The 20,037-nt window shown below is 36.7% G+C and overlaps 1 protein-coding gene across 2 annotated transcripts in view; it reads left to right on the top strand.

The window, feature by feature from the left end:
• ROS1 (ROS proto-oncogene 1, receptor tyrosine kinase) overlaps nt 1-20,037 on the top strand; it is a 105,311-nt gene that overhangs the window by 43,295 nt on the left and 41,979 nt on the right. The window contains exons 18-27 of one of the 2 annotated variants that reach the window (XM_045544246.1): nt 538-638; nt 3,520-3,734; nt 4,064-4,224; nt 4,594-4,738; nt 6,922-7,184; nt 9,641-9,704; nt 10,013-10,215; nt 11,761-11,966; nt 12,837-13,123; nt 16,236-16,412. In XM_045544246.1, the coding sequence (XP_045400202.1) occupies nt 538-638; nt 3,520-3,734; nt 4,064-4,224; nt 4,594-4,738; nt 6,922-7,184; nt 9,641-9,704; nt 10,013-10,215; nt 11,761-11,966; nt 12,837-13,123; nt 16,236-16,412 (1,822 nt within the window). Of the gene's footprint in view, nt 1-537; nt 639-3,516; nt 3,735-4,063; nt 4,225-4,593; nt 4,739-6,921; nt 7,185-9,640; nt 9,705-10,012; nt 10,216-11,760; nt 11,967-12,836; nt 13,124-16,235; nt 16,413-20,037 lie in introns of both variants that reach the window. The other variant, XM_045544245.1, reaches the window with a different exon arrangement.

The following is a 20,037-nucleotide window of genomic DNA, read 5'->3' as shown; positions in this document are numbered from 1 at the left end:
AAAGATTGATAAAGTGCAGCCTGAGAATTGAGATTAAAAAAAAATTCCACAAATGATTCTAATGTGCATCAATATTCGAGAACAACTGGTTTAAACAATGGTAAAATCAACTGGTTCATGTGGCTAAAGAATCTAGAGCCATGGCTAGCTAAAGCCATAAAGGCAAGGCTTGATACAGGCTCAATGTTTCAGATCCAGTAGAGCTGAAGTGTGGTTCAGAATTTGTATTTGTATGAAGTTTCTGGGTGGTACTACTGTTGCTGGTCCAGGAATCATACTTTGACAACCACTGGAGCTAAGTGAATAACAGATACTCCCTGCCTTTTGGAGAATTTTAGGATACCAGTGCTTATATTCAAATAATGTAGTAATAGGCACAATCACATAATTTTTATATTCAGCAAAAGGTAAAAATCGCTGAGTTTACTATTCCAAAGAAGAAGTTAAAGAGAAATCTGTAGTTTAAGTGTTACTTATTCACAAAGATATGCTTCAAATACCCATTTGGTTCATTTTCTTACCTTATTTTCTATTTAGGTAATTGCTCTAACTTTAGACCTCAGTGATGGGCTCCTGTACTGGCTGGTTCAAGACAGTCAATGTATTCACCTGTACACAGCTGTTCTTCGGGGACAGAGGTAAGTGGTATCCCTTAAAGGCAACTGGGGGGACAGAGGTAAGTGGTATCCCTTAAAGGCAATTGGTTGAGAAGAAAACAACTTGCCCCACAGTTATGTAAATGATAATGCATGAAAATTCATTAATTCTTTCAATAAACATTCACTAGCTATCCACTGTGTTGCAGCCATTGTGCTTGTGGGGATAGGCAGGTTTGTAAACAACTCATTACAGTAGAATATGGAAAGTGCTGTGATGAGTGCCATGGAGACACTGTGGAGAATGCTACTCAAGAGCCCAGGCAGTGTGTGGGTGGGTTTTTCTGCTTCTTAACAAAGTAGTGTGTACATTATAGAGTAAAGGCAGAAATCTTCCTGTGATGTCACAAACAAAAGCTAGAGAGTGGAAAAGACCACATGAGTTATTCTTGACTTATGTCCTCAATCTAATCCCTCTGTTCTGCTCTTGTTGGTATCTTTACATCTTCTATATTAACATTGTCAGATATTTTTTGTATAAATTTTATACTTTAATTATTTAAAATTAGGTATAATTTACATAATGTGAAATGCTCAGATTTTAAGTGTTCCATTATATCACTTTTGACAAATGTATTTTAAGGCATAGAACATATCCATCATCCAGAAAGTTCCCTGTGCACTTTCCCATTAATTTCCCCCACCCCAGAAGTATGTATTTTTTGTGTCTGCCTTCTTTTACTTGGCATGATACTTTTTGAGATGAGTCCCTTATGTGTATTAGTTTTTCCTATTTATTGCTGAGTAGTATTCCACTGTGTGAATATGCATAGTTTTATCCATTCCACGATGGACATGTCTTGATGGACATTTGGATTGCTTCCTGATATTGCTTGTCATGAATAAAACTGAATATTTGCATACAAAGCTTTTTGTGGATTTATACTTGGATAAATACCCAGGAGTGATGTTGCTGGGTGATGGGGTAGATATATATTTGTATTCTTAAGTAGTTGCCAAACAGTTTTTCTAGGTATTTGTGCCGTTTCACATTCTCATAAAAAATGTATGAGAGTTCTGGTTGCTCCATATCCTCCCAACAGTTGACTTTGGCAATCTTACTTATTTTCACCATCCATTGGTGTTTATAGCAGTATATCATTGTGATTTTACTTAGCATTTTCCTGATGGCTATCAATTTTGATCACTTTTCCATTTGTTGTTGGTCATCTATGTATCTTCTTTCATGATGTGTCTGTCAAGTATTTTTCTCATTTTTAACTGGTTGTCTTTTCATTATTGATTTGCAGGAGATCTTTGTTTGTCCTATATATAAGTATTTGGTCAAATATATGTGTTGTGAATATTTTCTCTCAGTGTTTGGCTTGCCTATTTATTTTCTTGGTTGTGTGTTTTGATGAGCAGAAGATTTAAATTTTGATAAAGTCCAATTTATAATTTTTTTCTTTTATGGTTGGTGCTGTGTTTTCTATAAGAAATTTTTGCCTATCCAAAGGTTGTGAAGATTTTATACTATGTTTTTTTTCTAGAAACTTTATTGTTTTAGCTTTCATGATTAGATCTATGATCCAAATTAAATTGATTTTGGGGTATGGTGTGAGATAGGGGTTAAGATTTTATTTTTCTTTCCATATGGATATCTAGTTGTTCTAGCACCATTTGCTGAAGGGATTTTCTCTTTCTTTATTTAATTGCTTTGGCACCTTATTGAAAATAATTTGAATGTGTATGTGTGGATCAATTTGATGCAGAATTCACCCAGGTACAGAATTGTTAGTATTGTTATATCCACAATTTATAAGTCATTAAAGGAGAGGTTAAATTATTTGCCTAAAGTCAAATATTTACTAATTGGATGAGCTGAGTTCCATGCAGTTCTGTCTGTTTCTGAAGCATCACCCACACTGCAAATTCATTAAATCATAGTGGGGCATAGTTTTATTTACGAATGAGAATAACCATGAGGGCATGTAGCCCATGCCCTCTTTGCATTGTGTGAACTGGGTTAGGTGTGAGGTGATTGCTTGAAGAACGAGGAATCTGAGTGAATGTTGTTGGATAGACCGGAGGGATGCCCACCCAGGCCAGTGTCAGAGTTTATGATGAACTCTGCTCATACAGAGCTGTTCTATGTCTCTAGGGCCTGGAGTCCTGGCCAACACATTCAGGAACTGTCGTCCCTGTCAATTCTGGATAAATGGCCACAAATTCTTGCACTTTGGGTGTCTCCTTTTTTTCAAATCTCTCAATACAATAGGCTTTCCTTTTAAAAGTCACAATTATACCTGAAACCTAACTCTTGCTATTTCCAGCATGATTTACTGCATTGTGCTTGGTTGGTTTCAAAGCCCTTCTGCCTCACATCTATAGGTTATCTTTGAGCCTTATGTACAAGTGGCAAATTTATACTTTATGCATTGTTTTTTACTGGTTTCATTTCTGAATAATAACCTTATTTCCAAGCCCTGTATGTACCTTGCCTCACGTCTTTCTTATGCTTATGCAAGTGTTGTAGGAGCACATAGAATAAACCAAAGATGTGATCTCTGTACTAATCGAGTAATGAGAATTCATGTTGTCCCTTTGACTTAGAGTTTTAACAAAATCACAAGTCTTTTTTAAAAGCTGAAACCTGTGTAAATAGTCTTAACTATTGCAATATTACATTAATAAGAAAAGCCCTTAGAAAATTTACTTTAGCTCTACTGCTTTGAGAAAAATGTAAAAAAATCAACTTAATATGAAACTAAAAATAATGACAATTATTGTTGCAAAGTATTTTCTTTCCTTTCATCGTACACACACACACATACTGACAAATACATATTCTTGGGAGGACTTGCATGGACCAGCCCTTCCCTGATTTCAGACACACATGCTAATTGGTGTTGTGTTTTAGCAGAGTTGGGGATACCATCATCACAGAATTTGCAGCCTGGAGTACTTCTGAAATTTCCCAGAATGCACTGATGTACTATAGTGGTCGGCTCTTCTGGATTAATGGCTTTAGGATTATCACAACTCAGGAAATAGCTCAGAGAACCAGTGTTTCTGTTTTGGAATCGGCCAAATTTAATCAGTTCACAATTATTCAGACATCCCTCAAACCGCTGCCAGGTACAATATTTTATTCCTGCCTACCCTTTCTCCCCCACACCTTTTGTTAAATAAATGGTTAAAATTGGAGTTTTTCTTAAGAATTATGTTTTAAGAGAAACAAGGCTTTTAGTAGTTTCTGTTGGTTTTCTTGCAGTCAGTTTAATCTTAAACCAAATTTGTAGCCTGAAAAAGTCAGAAAAAGATCATTTCAGGATATATTAAAGGAAAGAGAAATTTTGTTTTAGTTCTAATTATCAGTAATTTTTATTGATTTTCCATGATTTCTATATTGATCAATAATCCTAAGCCCTTTCTCCTTCTATTTCTTTATTTTTTTCATTCCTTAGGGAATTTTTCCTTTACCCCTAAGGTTATCCCAGGTTCTATTCAAGTGTCTTCATTTAGGATTGAAGGAAATGCTTCAAGTTTTCAAGTCCTGTGGGATGCGCCCCCTGCAGTGGACTGGGGTGTAGTTTTCTACAGTGTGGAATTCAGTGCTCATTCTAAGGTATGGCGTTGGTTCTAGTAACTTCAATTTCCCAAATAGATTGTACCATCAGTTTCAGCCCTGCCCACACGGATTTATACTTTCTTCACTGAGCCAACCCCATCTTTGTCATTCCCATGGCATTTGGTTATTAAGATTGTTCCCAAGAACACTTGTTTACAGCCCATCTCTGACTGCTTAGTGCTAACTGCTGTGTTGGACATACTTTAACTGGTCTATGTGGTAAAACATGGGATTGACCAAAATTAGCATTTCCAAAATTGCAAGTTTTGATTTTACATGTGAACCAAAGTTTGGAAATCTTAATTAGGAATGAAATATTTTATAATTCTCCCTCTAAGAAAATAATGTTTTGTGCTTATATTTTAGTTCTTGGCTAGTGAACAACAGCCTTTGCCTGTGTTTACTGTGGAAGGGCTGGAGCCCTATGCCTTATTTAATCTTTCTGTCACTCCTTACACGTACTGGGGAAAGGGCCCCAAAACATCTCTATCACTTCGAGCACCTGAAACAGGTACAAGGGTTAAAAATCTCTCTTTTTTTTGAACACAAGACAGAATCTCACTTTCTATGAGCTGGATTGGACAGTTAATTACATTTTAAAATAGCTTTCAGTTTCATAGATGTGTTTAGATTCAATACCCTTTCAATGACTTTTTAGAGATTAGAATATATCATTAACATAAATTTACATAATTTATTCCAAAAGAATATTTCAAAGATTTCTTAATGACTGTTTCATTTGATTGTAGTGATATATAAGATGCGGAAACATGTTTCGGATAATTTATAAAACCCTTCATAAGGAAAATGGGCATTTAAGAGCAGAGATTTCTTTGGAAGGCAGGCTGTCCTCATAGATGGTAACTCAGAATCTTGTGTGAGTGAATACTCCATGTCTAAATTTAATGTTTTTTGGGGAATATATTTTAAAAAGGATACTAGCTATATCATTACATGTATACAAAGCCCAGTTGTATGTATTGCTCCTTTATTAAAGATTTATCACATGCCAATTATGTGTCAGAAACATCATTTCATCACAGGTCTTTGGTAGGTAGGACAGGTGATATTATCTTGATTATACAAAGTAGAAAATGGAAACCCAGTAGTTGTCCAAATAAAATAGCTACTAAATGGCAGGGCTGGGACTTAATCCAGACTTTTCACCACAGTTTCGTCAAATCTCCATTTAGTCATTGTTGCAAATGTTGGTAAATGATAGTATCATATTGATTTAATTAATGTAAACTTCCTAGCACAGGACTTGGCAGACAGTAAAAGCTCAATAAATATAGATATTCATTCACTATTGCATTTTTTACTGTTAAGATTCTTTCCACAATATTCATCCATGAATCACACAACAGGAACATAGTAGAGCCTGGGCAGGTTCTGGAGCAGTTAGGTGTGCTCTGTTTGAGATTGTCTTGGGATATCAGCTTTGGTTGGATTGTTCTGTGGAAATGGACTTGACTGCATCCATCAGGGATCCGCTGGGGGCAAGGGTTAACTGCACTCTGCTGGCTGTGGGAGTGATAAGGAAGAATGATAATATTTGGCTTTTACGTTCAGAAAATTGACAATATAGCCAGGAAGTTGTTCAAATTGACCAATATTTACTAAGCACTTACTGTGTGCCAGTCCTATACTGGATTTGAGGGGCATTTAACAAGGGACAAGAAAAGATGCTTTCTCTGATGAAGCTCATAAAACAGTGGGGAAATAAACACATACACAGCAAACAATAGTAGAAACAAGACAGTGATAACTGAGTAGCAGTGGCACAGAGTGGCTAGATGGGACTATGAAACCTGCACCTATGTCAAACTGACTCAGGCATTCTTAGGAGAGGGAGAGGCACATGGACTTGCATGGCCAGGGAAGGCCTTAGAGGAGTGGAAAGTTTAGCTGGGCCCTGAGAGATGGAGCCAGAAGAGGTATCCCGTGTGAGAAGCACAACATAAGAAGGCCTGGAGACTGAATAACGGTGTGAGTGCTGAACCAAGAAGCAATGTGATTGGAATGGAGGAGGGGGTGGAGACCTTGTGGAGGAGTACTAAGAAAGAAGAAGGACATCTAAGGTAGAATGACTTGGCCACTAGACAGAGGAATTTCTCTTGATTAAAGAATGGAGACAGATTGAATTGATTGGTTTGGCTCTAGAATAAATGAGTACTCCCAAACCATATCCTTGGGGTATTATCAGCCTTCTCTAAAACTTCCTGCCTCCTAGGGTGTTCAGGGTGAGAGGGCCTAGGTCCTTGAAATATGCTGTATTTTACACCCTGAACTAGCTGAAGGCTGGTTAGAGTCACTGCCATCACCCCTGATGACTGGCATTTCCACCTTCAGGGAAATGACTCAGGGTGAGAGTGAATATTGCACTTTATACGGAGAACCAAACACCTTCCGTTTACACAGGGCACAGACAAGAAAGATGTGCTTCAGTGGTAGTGGGAAGGATTTGGGTTGGACATAAGGTAGTCTGCCTGTCAGTAAGATTTGCTAAAGTGTCAGGATAGGTTCCTAATGAAATCTATGAAATATTCTCTTCTGAAGACCTTTCAGAATGAGACAGATATACCTCAACTCTCTGGAATGAGAGGTATTTATCGTTCAGTTGTTCCACACCCCTGTCATGAGTGATAAAAGTCAACTTTATATTCTTTCCTGCCCTGTTTGTCTGCTTTGCAGTTCCATCAGCACCAGAGAATCCCAGAATATTTGTATTACCAAGTGGAAAATATCACAACAAGCATGAAGTTGTGGTGGAATTTAGGTGGGATAAACCTAAGCATGCAAATGGCATATTAACAAGATTTGAAATTTTCTATCAAATATCCAACCAAAGTGATACAAACAAACCATTTGAAGACTGGATTGCTGTCAATGTCACTCCCTCAGTGATGTCTTTTCAACTTGAGGGCATGAGTCCTAGGTGCCTTGTGGCCTTCCAGGTATGAGGGAGAAAAGGGAGATATGGGAGTCTTAATCGTGCAAACAGAAGGTTAATTAAAGGACTAGGTGAAGAATTCTGCCACTCCATCAGGAATTTGGGGTACATTAGGATCAGAGGGGTCAAATGGGTGGCACAAGAACAGAAAGGAGAGGGGACAGCACCAGTAGAGGACACCTGGACAACTTTCCCACACTCACGATACTTTTTAGATTCAGAATAAACCATTCTTTTTCTTTTGAATCTGTATCACAGTTTTATTTATGTATTTACTTTAAATTCACATTCCTGATTTTTTTTATATTTTTAAAATTGATATATCATAGTTGTACATATTTTTAGGGTACATGTGACATTTTGATAAACCACTATTTTTCAGCAAGAACATTATAAGTCATACTAATAATCTCATACAAAAGTTCTGTAGGTACTTTTATATTCATTATCTCATTTGATCTTCCTACTGCAAAGAAAAAGGCATGTCTCTGGGTGTTTCAGTCAGTCACCAAAGCTGCAGCGCTGGGAATCATCTAGATGTCCTGACTTGGAGCTGCCAGTGGGAATAAAAGCTGGGGGTCGGCATAGGTGATATCTCACAGTTACCACCCGTCTATGGATAGAGCAGAAAAGAGAGAATGGCAGTCAAAAAATTCCATTGCCACCCTATTCTAACATTTTAAATTTCATATGAAATAGCTCTCCACTTGTAATGGATGGCTAGATGATTTTCATATCCTCATTAATGACCGTGTTGGTGATAATGTATACATTTAGAGTTATTTTCCATTTTGTCTTGGGGAAAATAATGTTTTGAGAAGTGTTTTAGAGATTTGAGTTGCCTATGGATCTGTTTTCTTTTTATAAAATTCCAATTTAATAATTATTTTGATAACTGATTGTATATACTAGTCAAATAAGTTATACATGAAAGTTAAAGGTAATACACATTCCTATCTAAGAATTATGAGTGTTCCAGTTAAATAAATATTCTGGTTAAGTGTATCTGTCTATATGTATATATAGTTTCAAATTTTAGTCACCATAGAACTGTACAAAGTGACATGCATGGATATGTATGTTTCATTTAACACAGTCCTGTACAAAAGCAAAGACTGCATGATATATACATATATATATGTGCACAGTTAGAAATCACACACAGATAGATATAGTAAAATATATTTATTTATTTGTAATTATTTTTTTAGAGACAGGGTCTCGCTCTGTCTCCCAGGTCGGAGTGCAGTGGCACCATCATAGCTCACTGTAGCCTTGAACTCCTGGGCTCAAGTGATCCTCTTGCCTTAGTGTCCTGAGTAGATGGGACTACAGGCATGCGTCACCAGGCCTGGCTAATTTTTTGTTTTTTGTAGAGATAGGGTATTACCATGTTGATCAGGCTAGTCTCAAACTCCTGGTCTCAAGTGATCATCCTGCCTTAGCTCCCGAAGTGCTGAGATTACAAGCATGAGCCACTGTGCCTGGCTGTCAAATATATTGAATACTAGAAGTATAGGAAAAATAACCCAATGTTTTGTTGATTGAGAGACTACTTGAGGCTCTATATTCTGATGCTCTCATTACAGATGTCAATTTTCTTTGTAAGCTATTGTACACATGCAAGATTCGGAAATGAAAATGATTTATTATACAATAAAAAATATCTAAAAAAATGTTTAAAACTTTACTGTTAGGATGTGGCATGGTCCAGTGGGAAGAAAAATATACAGACCTTGGAAGACTTGGTCCTTATGCCAGTTTCTACGTGTGTCTTTGTGGATGAGTTACTTACCTTAATTATGATCCCAGTCCAGTTTCTACCCTTAGTAGTTGTGAGGCTCAAAAGAGATAATGTACGTGAAAATGGCTTGAAATGCATAATCATTTTTTAATATAAGGTTTAATTATTTTTTTAATAAATCCTCTTAAAATATACAGTCAATTTAGTTATTTGAAGCTTCTAGCTATTGAATTCAAGATAAATGAAAATTTACCATAATTTGTACAATTTTGTTTCTTTTGAATGTTCTATATAATTTAATTTTGGAAATAGCTGGAGACCTTCTAAAATGTTTAATTGACAAATAAATATTGTATATATTCAAGGTATACAACATGCTGGCTGTACACATTGTGTAATGATTATTACAATCAGATTAACTAAACATCCATCACCACCCATGACTTACATGAAATCCCCAGACTTTTTTAGTGATGCATTGTTTTGCAAGAAATATCTCCACCATTTCTTTGTACTTTTCTAGATGAGAAAACCCAGCAAGATGAGTATAGGGCACTATATTTCCTCTTAGTGATTTATTGCTATATGTTGATGTAAATAACTATTCAAAACCATCAGGAGTGAGAAATGAAACATTCAATTATTTGTCAGTCTCAGAATTTAATCACTGCCACTGAGAACGCTGTTGAATACAGTCTTATATTGCCTTTTCTTAGGTTCGAGTCTTCACATCTAAAGGGCCAGGACCATTTTCTGCCATAGTCAAGTCTGCAGTATCAGGTATTTGTTAATCAGCATCTGTGAGCATAACAATTTAAAAGTGTTTTGTGCCCGTTGGGATCTTCAGGGATATGAACACTGTCTCTGAGCTGAAGTTAAGTTCAGATAAAATAATCAATTTTGATTTTCACCAAAACTTGTTTAAATAAACCTGGGGGTAGAGAGCCTATAGTCTTCGCTGAGACAATGTACCAGATGACCCAAACGGGGCGATGGATTTCAAAACTGCCTGATGCTGAATCAAGAGACTTTGCTAAAACTAAAGTTAGTTTCCTCATACATATCATCCACTTGTTTTTTGTTTTCAGAAATCAACCCGTTTCCTTACCTCATAACTCTTCTTGGCAACAAGATAGTTGTTTTGGACATGGATCAAAATCAAGTTGTGTGGACGTTCTCGGGGGAAAGGGAGATCAGTGCCATGGGCTACACAGCTGATAATGAGATGGGGTATTACGCTGAGGGAAACTCACTCTTCCTTCTCGACTTGCACAATCGTTCCAGCTCTGAGGTATTTCACTATGGAATTCTTTTAAAATGAACAAGTGGAACATTTGCATATTGCACGCACCTGTAATTAAATAACTGGCTGATGGTTCTCATTCAGATTAGAATGATTGGAAAGGACAGATCAGATGTGTGATCACTTAACCACAAATAAATACAGAATAGATTTTGGGAAAATGTCATTCGGGGTTAATCTAGCAAAACAGTTATTGGGTTTAAGGCACTGTGTTTTAGATCCTGGGAATACCGAGGTAAAAATTTACAAGCTTTGCTGTTAACAAAGCCAGTCTAGTGTTAGTTTAGCACTAGGAAGGCAGTACTGCATCCTGATTAAGAGGGTGAGTTTTGGAATCTGACTATCTAGAATTTAATTCTGGCTCCACCACTTACTAGATTTGTTACCATTGGCAAGTTATTTAACCTCTCTGGTTAGGTAATATAGGGTTCCTGTGAAGATTCAATGAGATAATCCACGTCAAGCACTTAGCACAATGCCTGGCACGTGGTAGGCATTCACTAGGTGTTAGCTAATAGAGAAGATGGACTAGCATGACTGCCGTGATGAGAGCAGGATGTGGTCAAGTTACAGAGAATGACACCCCATCCAGGCTGCAGTGGTGGAGGTAGGATGGGAAAACATCCTGGGGACAAAGGCGATGAATGAGCCAGGGAAGGTGGGAAGAGGCTGCAGAAGTAGCAAGCGCAAAGACAGGAAAACAAAGAGCCACAGCATGTTTGGAATGAAGGTGGGGTGAGGGTGGAGGAGAGGCAGGTGGTAACGCAGGAGAAGGTGGCGGGAGCCGGAGCATGATGGGCCTCCTTGCCTGTGCTAAGGAGTCAGCTGTCAACCTGGAAGCCAACAGCAAGTCATTAAAAAAATTTAGTGAGTTATTAACATGGTTGTGTATTAGAAAGACCTGTCTATCTGTTAGCAGTGTGAATAATGACTTGGAGAGGGTTAAATCTGAGAGAGACAATTAGGAGGCCATCCCAGAAATCCAGGTAAAAAATGAATGTCACAGCCTGAGCAGGGCCATGGCAGTGAGGTGAGAAGGAGAGGACAAACTGGAGAGACATTTAACATGAGACTAGCTCACTGGGGGTACAGTGTGAGGAAGAAGTCAAGGAAGAACCACGTTCATCGAGATTGGCTCCTTGGGTGGGTGCTGGACATCCATAAAAATATAAAATGCAGAAGAAAAGCAGATTTGGGGAGGGTCATGAGCTCTGTTTTCTGGGGTAATTCATACAGAGATGTTTAGTAGGCAGTTTGATATTTGAATCAGTAGTTCCATGAAGGCTCGTGCCTGAAGGTATGGATTTGCAGCAGTGGTCTATGGATTCTAGTTGAAGTCATGGTAGTTGAAATTATCTAGGGAAAATGTGAGAAGCGGACCCATGTTATAATGGTACATAATCTAGAATTATTGATGTTTTGGACTACAAAGGAGAAGTGCAGTAAATAAGTGATATGGGGGTTATAGAAAAGTCTTAAAATTAAAAGAAATAGCCACTATCTCCTTAGCTGTGTTCTCTACCTATTGTTAAGCTCCTCCGAGATGCACTGGTTTTTAATATCACAGTTATTACAATTGACTGGATTTCAAGGCATCTCTACTTTGCACTGAAAGAATCACAAAATGGAATGCAAATATTTGATGTTGATCTTGAACACAAGGTGAAACACCCCAGAGAGCTGAAGATTTGCAACAGGAATTCAACAATAATTTCTTTTTCTGTATATCCTCTTTTAAGGTATGTAAGTATATTTTTTTCTATTGTGATGAAATAGACATGGACATATCTAATGTAATATCTGTGATTTAATATTAGAAGTTAATGACAGGGAAATAAGATGCTTAGGGTTCTTGGCTCACTATATTATCTTATAGAAGTAATTCTTCATATAAATTATGAGCCCACAACCACAAATAGGTAAACTTAATCCATACTGACTATTTGACTAACTTAAAGTTAGGCTCATTCCCAGCAGGAAACAACAGATTTTTATACTAGTGTATGTGATAATATTATCAGTTGGTAAGGACAGGAAGGGGACTGAGGGAGTGGCAGGAGATGAGCGGGAACAGATGGGCAGCATGTCTTGCACAGCAAAAATTATTCTGGGCTCATCCATTTTAATTAATTAATATCCTCATAACATAAGCTTTAAGGTCTCCATTCAGCAACTGAGTGGGCCTTTTCCCAGGCTGGAAAGATATATTTTTGTTTGTACCATAAACATGGGGGTAGGCTATTTTGAAACTAGATTGTTAACTAGTATTAAGAAGTAGAAACAAACGAGGAGGGGAATAGAGATGGGCATTAATGAAAAATATGCAAATATATTTCATATTTACAGCCATTAATGAGTCATTTAATACATTGCCTAAAGTCAGTATAGTTCAAGACTTTAGTTATAAACCCATTTATTAAAAAAATCACTGGAAATGCTATAAGTTAGACTTTTGTGACCTTTGTCATCTTGGAAAGTTATTGGACACTTGGACATGCTCTTTCCAAAGGCTGTATTTGTCCCTCCAATCATTAGAAATGGCTGATTTTCATTAGGAACCAATATTTGATTTTACTCATTAAGTTGAAGGGACTTTTTTCCCCCTATAGTCGCTTGTATTGGACAGAAGTTTCCGATTTGGGCTATCAGATGTCCTACTACAGTATTATCAACCACTCCTTGCACCACATTCTGCAACCCACAGCCACAAACCACCAAAATGGAAGGAGCCAATGTTCTTGTAATGTGTCTGAATTTGAGTTAAGTGGAGCAATGACTATTGATACCTCCGACCTAGAGAAACCACTGTTATACTTTGCCAAAGTACAGGAGATCTGGGCAATGGATTTGGACGGATGTCAATGTTGGAGAGTTGTCTTGGTACCCGCTATGCTTGGTAAGATGCTGATGTGTGCGCATAGATCTTCATTAATAACAGCAGCTTCTCCCATCCCATTAGAAAGGGCTCGCATCCCCCATATACTCAAAGAATATACACATGGTATTTGCTCTGGGCCATGCCCAGTGTTCTTGTAGAATTCAAATCAAGTTGTTTCCAGGGAAATTGTATGTAGGGATTCACATAATTTTCTAAATCTGAGTTTTAAAAAAGGTTTTGTACTTAATAACAGAACTACAATTTAATGAGTTTAACTATATATTCTAACCATGCTGCTAAATTCCTTATCTCCTTTAATATTCATGATACCTTGATGAGCTAGGTACTGATATCCTCATTTTACAGATGAGGAAACTGAGGCTGAGAAAGGTAAAGTAACTTGTCCAAGGGCCACAGTTAGTTAGTAGAGAAGTTGAAACCAGGCCTAATTACATCTATGATCTTACCAGTACCCTATTTTATTTCTACTTTGGATCCATTGACTTCACTTTCAACATGAGTTGGGCAATACCTGGCAGGTCTAGCTGTTGAAATTCACATGCTTGTAGAGAAAATGTTTGAATGTTTAATACAATTTGGAAGTCTCCTAATTAGAAGTAATTCCAACAGCAAAAAAAAAAAATACATTCTAAATATTTCATATACTCTTAAGAGTCTACTCTTCCTTGCCCAATATGATCATTACTAGCCATATGTGGTGATTTAAATTACAAATAATTACAATTAATTAAAATTAAACATTTAATCCCTCAGTTACACTAGCCACATTTTAAATGCTCAAAAGCCATAAATGGCTAATGGCTCCTGTATTGGACAACATTGGCATAAAGCATGTCCATCAACACTGAAAGTCCTATTGGTTAGTGCTGGATTATATAGTGAAGTTTTGAAATTGCAAATACATGTGTGTTATAACTGCACATATGGTTTTGTTGACATGTTACCCATAACCTTTTAGAAATAAGTCCTGTGTACTTCCAATGGGCTTAAGAGTACAGATAATGTTTTAAATTTCTCCTCTTAGGTAAATTGCTTAATTCTGTGAAATCTGTGTAAAGACTCTTTCCTTGACCAAACTTTGTTATGGTCCTCTGAACCTTTTATAATTTTTTTTAGAGATAGAGTCTCTGCCACCCAGTCTGGCATGCAGTGATGCCATCATATCTCACTGCAGCCTCAAGTGATCCTTCCACCTCAGCCTCCCGGGTAGCTAGGACTACAGGTGCACATGACCATGCCTGGCTAGTTTTTAAAACTTTTTGGAGAGACAGGGTCTTGCTATGCTGTCCAGGCTTGTCTAGAACTTCTGGCCTCAAGCAATCCTCCCACCTTGGCCTCCCAAAGCACTAGGCTTACAGATGTGAGCCACTGCACCTGACCTGAGCCCTCTTCTTGCTACACTTTGACCTTGGCCTTCCCATGTCCATTCTTGCTCAGTCCAGTTTTAGTAAGAATCTTACTAAATCAGCTTAGAGAGAATCCCCCACCACTGATATATGATCAAGTTCTTAGTCCCGCACCCTTGATATCCAGGACCTTTGCCTGCCTTCAGCAAAGAATCCTGTCAGGCTAGTTTAACATGGATCCCTCCACCTGTGATGTCCCCTCTTACTAACTTTCCATCTGCTGATTCCCTCACTCAGCTTGTTGGCTATAAATCCCCTACTGTCTTTGTTGTGTTGCAACATCTGTCTCCCCTATTGCAATATTGCACTAGTTTTGACTAAAGTCTTTTTTGCCATTTTAGGAAGTGTCAGAATAATTTTTTCTTTAACATCTGATACACAAGAATTACCTAGTGGGCCATTATCATACAGGTATAAAACTGTCATTCTTTCATAAATCCATAATTGAAATTTATAATTTTATCAATAGAAAAAATTAAAATGACTTTAGAGATAATTTAGCTGTCATGATGTTGCAAGAGATTTTTTTCTAGAAAAATAGCACTGGAATACCTGTTTATAAAAATATCACTACTTTATAAGGAAGTCTGTTTCAATTTTTTGACAATTCTGGATATTAGATTTTTTCCCTTATATTTAGGCAAAGTCTTCTCTCCATTCATTGATCTTAGTTCTGACCTTAAATTTATGAAGAATAAATTAATCACTTTCTACATGACAGCCATTCAACTATGTAGAGGTAGCTGTCATAGCCCATTCTGAGCATTTTCTTTAGAGGAAAAATTTAAGTATCTGTAACAATTTCTCAGGTGATATGGCTTCTAGATCTTTCTTTGTCTTAGTCACCCTTCTGTCATTTCACACCAGTTGGGTTAATATCCTCTTAAACGCTGCCCTCATAATGACATGCTATACTCTCACTGTGTTCTGATCAGTGCAGGGGGCTCTGATGCCCTGGGTCTTCTTTCTACCATAACTGAAAGTGGCGTCAGGTCTTTGGGCTGCCTGCCCCTGGAAAACCCATAGTCTTTTTCACGTTAGCTATTGTTAAGCCAGATCTCTTTCATTCATCCATTTGTAGAGTCTATTTTCAATTTGAAGTTAGGATGTTATATTTGTTCCTATTACATTTCAATCCAATTTTTAATTCTGTTGTGAGATTTTTGAACTTCAAGGCTAGTGATAGTACTAATCATGTAGTATCTGAAACTAAACCTGCTAGTGATAGTAGTAATCATGTATTATCTGAAAACTTGATAAATATGTTTACTATGCATTCATTCCAAACCACTGATAAAAATATTGAGTAAGGCTCTGAGCCCCATGTTTATAATCTAACACGTCCCTCAGATTGACATCACTTGACCTGAAGTCACATAAAGTGGATTTTAAATCTTGGCTCTGCCCTTTGCTAATTTTATGGTCTTGAGAAGACCATTTAACTTCTTCAGGTCTCAGTTTGCACTTCTACAAAATGGTGATAATAGTATTTACCTTATTGGCTTGATACGAAGCTAAAATGAGAAAATACTTCTAAAACCCTTAGCCAAATGACATAAAACAAAAGTATTTTTCATACTGAAATAATAGATTCAAACTTTAGCAGTTATAATATAGAGAAAGGATTTTATATATTGTTTGGAGTAGAAAATTTAAGATATGTATTTTGTTCTTTATGTTCTTTTTATGTTTTTAATCAATAGGAACAACACTTGTTAGCTTAACTGTGGATGGGGAATTTATATATTGGATCATCACAGCAAAGGCCAGCACACAGATTTATCAAGCAAACAAAAGAAATGGGGCCATCCTCTCCCAGGTGAAGACCCTAAGGAGTAAGCATATCTTGGCTTACAGTTCAGTTATGCAGCCTTTTCCAGGTAATAAAGTCACATTCATAATCAGCTTGTTCTTCCAGTTTAGAGTCAGAAAATCTCATAATGTCTCCTTTTCCAAGGCTGTCCCTCTAACCCCTTTGTTGCTCCAGTCTTTAGTGCACACTGTGATTGCTGTTTGCCCTGGGTTACAAATTACCTCTGTGTGTATACACAGCTTGGGCTCTGATTGGCAACTTTAGACTTGGGAAACCCGTGTCCTATTGTTCTCTCTGTCCTTTTTCTCTTCTCAGTCCCATAATTTCTCTTCTTCCTCTCTTTTTTCTCCCTTGGTGATATTTATGGCCTCCCAGTGGTGTCAAAAAGTATTGCATAAAACCTCAAGTCTTTTTCAAGGTAATGTGCCATATTTGTTGTAATATTACATATTATGCCTTAAGTAGTATTATGCATTGAATTTTTATGTATTCATACGTACTGTTATTATAGTATTATGTAGTATCATTTGACATGTGTAGATCTATGCTATCATTTTTATTAAGTTCCTGTTTTTTTTAATGTGTCACTGATGAAGCTTTTTGGTGTTGTGCTCCTAATCCTACTTTACCCATAAGCTCTATGAAATTTATGGTGCATTTGTATAATGTAATGATTTATAGGAATACATGTATCATGTTATAGCAGAACTGTATTCTACTGAGAGTCATAGTGAAATATTTTTGAAATGTCAAAACCACACAAACAAAAACAGTATTGTGTTGCCGAGTTCTCTTATCAAGCTTTCTTTGCCCTTAACGTGCAAATGTCATTCTAAATTAAGTATAACTCTCCTCCTGGGAGGGACAGAAATGAATGAAACAAATTCCCTTTGTTTAAATGTATTTATTTATAAAATATATTAATTGAAAAACATGAGAATTTATAAATAAGCTTAGTTCATATTTTTGTAAAATAATTTCTTTTCTACTTTGAGAAATTCAAGACATTTTAAAACTCTATGTGACTTCTGGTTTCTGGCCCAATATATAAGAAACTTGAAAATTGCAACTCTGTCCTAATAAGTAAAAAGCTGAGCAAACTGAAAACTCAACTCTTCTTAGATCCATAGAGAAGTGAGGTCACAGGGTTGCCCCCCAAGCTGAAAAGACAGACAGGTGGATATAGAGAATCATATTTACCAGACAAGAAACCATGAGCAGAAACCTTTGTGGGAACCAGTGTTGGGGGTAGGAAAGCCTAAACTATAATTGATGAATTGCTAGAGGGTCAGTGAGAGCAACTCCGAGTAAAAAACTCCAGGGGGACCCAGTCATGGGGTACCCTCACTGTTTTGTGAATTAGCTAGTCCAGGACCATTAGCTAGTTCTCACAGTGAATTTCTTAGAAAATCTCCTTGTGTTTCTAGCAGGGGAAGGGTAAAAGGAACCATTTGGAAATACGATAGGACATTCTATTTTTCTTAACAAGATCTGGCCTCAAGAGGAATTATTTCACCAGAGCTGAAACTGCTGGGATTTTATCAGTGCCTAATTGACCTGGGGAAGAGAAAACACCCAACTCAAGCCCACTCTAGCCATCCTGTTCCATCTAGGGGGGTGGAGGGGACTGGGAAGAACTTGTGAAGTTCACAATCTAGAGGCAAAGACTCACTAAAAGACTAATCTAGGACTATAAATGCTCCCCCCTGCCCCCGTCTTCCCACCATATTACTAAAGACCTATTTATGGTAATTTCTTTTACCTAGTACATTATGTTTAGCTATCAAGAAAAAAAATACAAGGCATACTAAAAGGCGTAAAACATGATTGAAGAGACAGAGTAAGTGTCAGAGCCAGACTTGAATATGGCAGGGATGTTAGAATTATTAGACTGGGAATTTAAAACAACTATGATTAATATGTTAAGGACTCTAATGGACAAAGTAGTCAGCATGCAAGAAAAGATGGTCAATGTGAACAAGGAGATGGGAATTTTAAGAAAAATTAAAAAAATGCTAGAGATAAAAACACTGTAATGAATGAGGAATGCCTTGGAAGGGCTTATCAGTAGACTGGACATGGCTGAGAAAAGAATCTCTGTGCCTGAAGACATCTCAGTAGAAACCTCCAAAACTGAAAAGCAAAGACAAAAAGGTAAAAAACACCAAAACAGAATATGCAGGAACTATGGGATAACTACAAAAGGTGTAATATATATGTAATGTGACTAGAAGGAGAAGAAAGAGAAAAAAGAAGAGAAGAAATATTTGAAACAATAATGACTGAGAATTTCCCCCAAATTAATGTCAGATCCCAAACTACAGATATAGCAGTCTTAGAGAACACCAAGTAGGATAAATGCAAAAAGAAAAGAAAAGAAAACAAAACAAAAACCAAAATAAACCCTACTGTAGGCCTATCATATTGAAACTGCAGAAAATCAAAGATAAAGAAAACAATTCTAAAAGAAGCCAGAGGAAAAAAGCACTGTGCTCATAGAGGAACAAAGGTAAGAATCATATTCACCTTTTCAAAAACCATATAAATGAGAAGAGACAGGAGTGAAATATTTAAAATGTTGAGAGGAAAAAAAATCCAACCTAGAATTTCATGCTCTGAGAAATTATCCTTCAAAAGGGAAGGAGAAATAAAGACTTTCTCAGACAAAATTTGTTGGAATTTATTATCAGTAGACCTGCCTTGCAAGAAATGTTAAAAGAAGTTCTTTAGAAAGAAGGAAAATTACATAGGACAGAAACTCAGATCTACATAAATAAAGAAAAAGTACTAGAAAAGCAATAAATGAAGGTAAAATAAAAGTTTTTATTTTTCTTATTTTTGATTGATCTAACAGATAACAGTTTATTCAAAATAATAATAGCAACAATGTATTTATTGTGTATGCTTATGGCTGTGTATGTGTATATATATATATGCTTATTTATGCTTACATATAAGCAAAATGAATGACAGCAATGATACAAAGGATGGAAGAAAGGAATTAGGATTATTTCGTTATTATAAGGTACTTGCACTAGCAGTGAAGTGGTATAGTGTTATTTGAAAGTGGGCTTGGATTAGTTGTAATTATATATTGCAAATTCTAGGGCAAACCACTAAAAAAAGTAACAAAAAATAAAGTATAACTGATTCCTAGGAAAGGAGAGAAAACAGAATCATATAAAATGCTCAATTAAAACCACAAAAGGCAGAAAAAGAGTGGAAGACAAAAATAGGAATAAATGCAATCCCAATCAGAATCCAAGCAAGTTATTTTGCAGATATTGACAAGCTTATTCTAAGGTTTATAGGAAGAGACAAAAGACTTGGATAGCTAGCACAATATTGAAGGAGAGGAACAAAGTTGGAAAACTGACACTACCCAACTTCAAGACTTTCTATAGAGCTACAGATACCAAGACAGTGTGGTATTGGTGAAAGAATAGACAAATAGATCAGTGGAACAGAATAGAGAGCCCCAGAAGAGATCCATGTAAATATGGTCAAATGATCTTTGACAAACGGGCAAAAGCAATGCAATGGAAAATAGTCTTTCCAACAAATTGTGCTGGAACACCTGGACATCCACATGCACAAAGTTTAACGTGGACATAACCTTACACTTATCACAAAAATTAACTCAAAATAGATCACAGAGCTAAAGGTAAAATGCAAAACTATAAAACTCCTAG

The sequence above is a fragment of the Lemur catta genome, chromosome 2 (assembly GCF_020740605.2).
Source record: "Lemur catta isolate mLemCat1 chromosome 2, mLemCat1.pri, whole genome shotgun sequence".
Lineage (NCBI taxonomy): Eukaryota > Metazoa > Chordata > Mammalia > Primates > Lemuridae > Lemur > Lemur catta.
This window is presented reverse-complemented; position numbering and strand designations above follow the sequence as displayed.